The 3,913-nt window shown below is 48.1% G+C and overlaps 1 protein-coding gene across 1 annotated transcript in view; it reads right to left on the bottom strand.

Annotated features, from left to right (window-relative positions):
* USP53 (ubiquitin specific peptidase 53) overlaps positions 1-3,662 on the bottom strand; it is a 34,019-nt gene extending 30,357 nt beyond the window's left edge. Inside the window, exons 1-2 of the mRNA XM_006762902.2 lie at positions 3,298-3,662; positions 1,062-1,154 (exon numbers count right to left, since the gene is read on the bottom strand). Of these exons, the coding sequence (XP_006762965.1) occupies positions 1,062-1,154; positions 3,298-3,441 (237 nt within the window). The 5' untranslated portion in view covers positions 3,442-3,662. The remainder of the gene's footprint in view (positions 1-1,061; positions 1,155-3,297) is intronic.
* Positions 3,663-3,913: the final 251 nt, after the last annotated feature.

Below are 3,913 nucleotides of genomic sequence, written 5' to 3'. Positions count from 1 at the left end.
TCTCAACTCTATCCCCTTCCTGGTCCCCTGCCCTCATTTGCAGTTACTACCGTCTGATATGCCTCCCCTCCCTAGAACAGACGCTCCATGAAAGCAGGGCTGTATCATTCTGTTCACTCCTGTTTCCCTGGCAACCAGAATTTAGGAGTTCAAAAAAACATTTTAAAACTAAGTTTCAAAATAATGTAAAAAGAAAATGTCAAACTCACAGCCCGTGGGCCACACACGGCCCACAGTGAATATTTTTGCGGCCCAGCCAATATAACAGTAAGAAACGTTTCAATTAAAATTTCATGACTTAATTTTTACAATATCCTGTTCTACATAATTATTAATAAGGAATTACAACAGTCACCAATGACTGATGACTATAATCGTGTTGCATTCATTTCCCTTACATGCCTTACACGCAGGCGCACCATTTCTCTCCACTAATCCTAGCAGCGAATATTTTAGCAGCCAATGGCCACGGCATTAGTCTTGGACTGACTTGCTTGGTGTGCAAAACAGGAAATATTTTGCTTTCGGAGAACAAGAAAAATAGGTTTATTTGCGTTACGCTTACTAATTTGTGCAGTTGTTCAGTGTCTGGTAAGCTAATGTTCAAGAAAAATATTAGTTTTTATTAAAATGTTCTGTTCTTTTATGTTAACAATGACTCATTTATTTTAGCCCTTTGTATTCAGCATGTCTCTATTGAAATAAACCTATGTTTCCATGAAAATTGAAGCTTTTGTTTTTTTTGGCCCACATCAACTTAAACCTTATTTGGCCCATGGTAGCCTTTGAGTTTGACATGCTTGAAGTAAAAGGTAATGTTCCCAACAATTTCATACCCTGTAGAATATTAACTTAACTGTCCTTGTATAGAAGTGAAAAATGAAAACACAAACCCAAATAAATCATACCTTAAGAATTCATCCTCAGAATTATAAATCACTTGACAATGAACTTTAATTACAAGTGAGCTATCAAATATGGCAAATAAATCAAATAAACTGTCACGTAAAAGTAAACACTTGGAGAGACAACCACGGCAGCCGTGGAGCTCTGAGAGATACCTTCAGCGCACAGAAGATGCAGGCCTCGCCCTGGCAGACGTGCCCGGTCAGGGCCCGCAGGCTCCTCCGGAATATGTCCAGCTGCCACAGCACCTGCGGCGAGAGCAGGAGAGACGGTGAGGCTCGGCGAGAAGAGGCGGAAATGTCCTAGAAACTGCAGACCAGACGGCCTTTAACCTCCTGCACAACAGCCCCCCCTCCCCCCAGACAGCACCAGCAGGAGCCAGCGAGGCCTCCGGCGCCCAGGGAGCCTGAGCAGCGCGGGCAGGCGGCGGAGGCCTCAGGTCAGGGCTCTATGAACAGGACACGCGGTACTACGGGGACTTGGCAGACACGACGGAAGAAGTGATCGTAATACTTGGAACGAAGTGAAATTCAGAGGAAACACAACTGGACTTGAGACCAGGGTGCAGCAAATGGGTCAGAGCGGGTGAGCGAGAAGACAGGGTGAGCAGCGGCCACCTCTCCCTCCGCACTGAGGGGAGGGCGCCTGGCTGGGAACGGGGTGCGGCCCAGTAGGAAGAGCAGTTAGAAATAACCCCAATACTTTGGCTACAACTATCCAGTCATCATTTGCTACTAAAAGACAGAGAAGGGGGGGAGGCGGGACTGTACTTGTTTAAATAAATCAGTCCAGAACTTAAAGTCGGTCTGAGAAACCTGACATCGCTACCGTGGGACACCGTGGCTGCCTTGCCCACAGGGCTCTTGGTAAGTGACAAGCACTCAGCCATAACCTTTAAAGTGGGAGCGCAGTGCCGGGCAGAGCTGGCAGGCAAGGAGTGCCAACTGCCCCTGCCGCTGTCATTCCCACCACAGCCGCCAGGGTGTCGTACCTGCGGCCTCCACAGGAGGCACAGGAAAACCTGAAGACATAATGGTCAGAGTTTCCCGATTTGGTTAAAATTATAAACCAGTTCTCAGCAAACCCACTACAAGACACACGACGAGAACGATGTGGAAGTACCACACGACCACCGTGCCGCCCAGGGACAGAGAGGAGAGGACGTGGGCAGAGGGACAGGTAAGACGACAGCTTCTCATCAGAAACAACGTGAGCCAAAGAGAGGGAGCGAGAGCTGCACAGAACCAAAGAGAAAGCGGGCAACTCGGACGCCTTTAGTGGTGAAAGCATCTTTCACCAACAAAACGAAGTTGAGTTTTTCCCAGACACACAAGAACTCCAGAACACATGGCCAACAGCCTGGGCCACGGGAAACGCTGAGAGGTGCCAGCAGACGCCACGCAGGCTGCACGCAGGATGCCAGCACCAGCGAGGGCCGCTGCATAGGATGTGCAGAGCCTCTTCATGGGAAGGTCACGGATGCTCATTTAAAAAGTGCATCGTATCGGGCACTTCTCCATTTCCTTTCCCTTGTGCGTGTCCTTGCTGGGATGTCTGAGCAGTCCTGACAGGCTCATTTAACTAAGGGGCTAACTACCCAGTACCTGTCTTTCTACTCTGAGCTGTGAGGAGGGAAAAGTAGCAATGGAAAATATGTGAAAAGTGGTTTATTTTCAATAAATTCTTCTAAGATACATTCTGAGGTCAACAGAGTAACAGCCCAACATTCTAAATCCTCTTTGGTAGTGGCCGGAAGGACACAAGATCCTACAAAAGCTGGGACTGGGGAACAGAAACCACACCACACACAAGGACATTTATCTAAGACAGAAAAGCGGGCTAACACACACTTGTTAATTACAAGGACTGCAACAAGGACGGAAGCAAAATGGACCAACCTCCAATTTAACAAAAACAGTGGAGTCCCAATCATGAATCCTCCCACAGAGGTGGGCTACAGCACAGTGGGGGTGAGGAAGCTGGAACTGAGATTAAAAGCCCAGCTCGTTTCGACACAGATGGCTTGTTTCCTTTTATGCTGTCGGTGGGGATCCTACTGGATTTCCTTTTAAAAAGTATGTGGATGTGTGTGCGTGTAGGGGGCACGGGAGGAAATTAGCTGATTCCAAAACTATTTTATGTATTTGAGAAACATATTCTTAATTTACTAAGTAGTGACTATAAATCAAACGATATCTTCATATCGTAGTAATATCTGACCCTGCTGAAAAAAATAATTCCTTTTGTTATAATAACCGAAGTGCCCAGCCCACATATTGCTGCCACCATTAAGTGATACAAGTCACTGGAGTCACTAACTCTACTCTTAACGTGCAGTGGAAGCACAGGCGAGGCCTCCCCCGCGCAGCGCAGCGCCTGGAGCCGGCCTACCTGCACGGCGCTGTTGAGGAAGCAGCTGTTCTGGCCCGGCGCGTTGAGCAGGCCCTTGGTGGGCGCCAGCGACAGCAGGCTCCCCGGCTGGTAGGCCTTCCCCAGGCCGCCGCCCGGCTTCCGCAGGAACTTCACCCACGCCATGTTCACGCGGCTCTGTGGGCGTGGAAGCTGAGCGTGGGATGCTCGTGTGAGACGGTGCTGCAGCGGGTGCTATCCTGACGTGTCCACTGGGATGCGCTGCAGTCTCCAATTCCGCGAGCGTCCGTGTCCATCGCTTTCCTGCGGCCGCAAACTGGGAGGACTTTGTCCACTGAAACAGCGCGTGAACGTGAAGTTCTGAAACGAAAAAGGAAGGCTATTTTGAACAAGGCCTCAAACGTTTTTATGTGTTACTTTTAAGAGATGTAATCGCTTATGATGAAAAAGGTATTTTCTTAAACTGCTAAATATAACGTTGATGAACAAATTTTCTTTAAAGTTCAAGCCACTGTCTTGATGGTTTGAAAACGATGTAACACTGGCATCTGACACGATTCCTTTGGCTGTTCGTTTTCCTTATGGCCTTTTAGTAAGAAAGAAGGCTCGCTCTCTCTCTCTTTCAGGTGAAATTATC

The sequence above is a fragment of the Myotis davidii genome, unplaced genomic scaffold (assembly GCF_000327345.1).
Source record: "Myotis davidii unplaced genomic scaffold, ASM32734v1 scaffold698, whole genome shotgun sequence".
Taxonomy (NCBI): Eukaryota; Metazoa; Chordata; class Mammalia; order Chiroptera; family Vespertilionidae; genus Myotis; species Myotis davidii.
The sequence above is the reverse complement of the archived record's forward strand: the minus strand, read 5'-3'. Positions and strand labels throughout refer to the sequence as shown.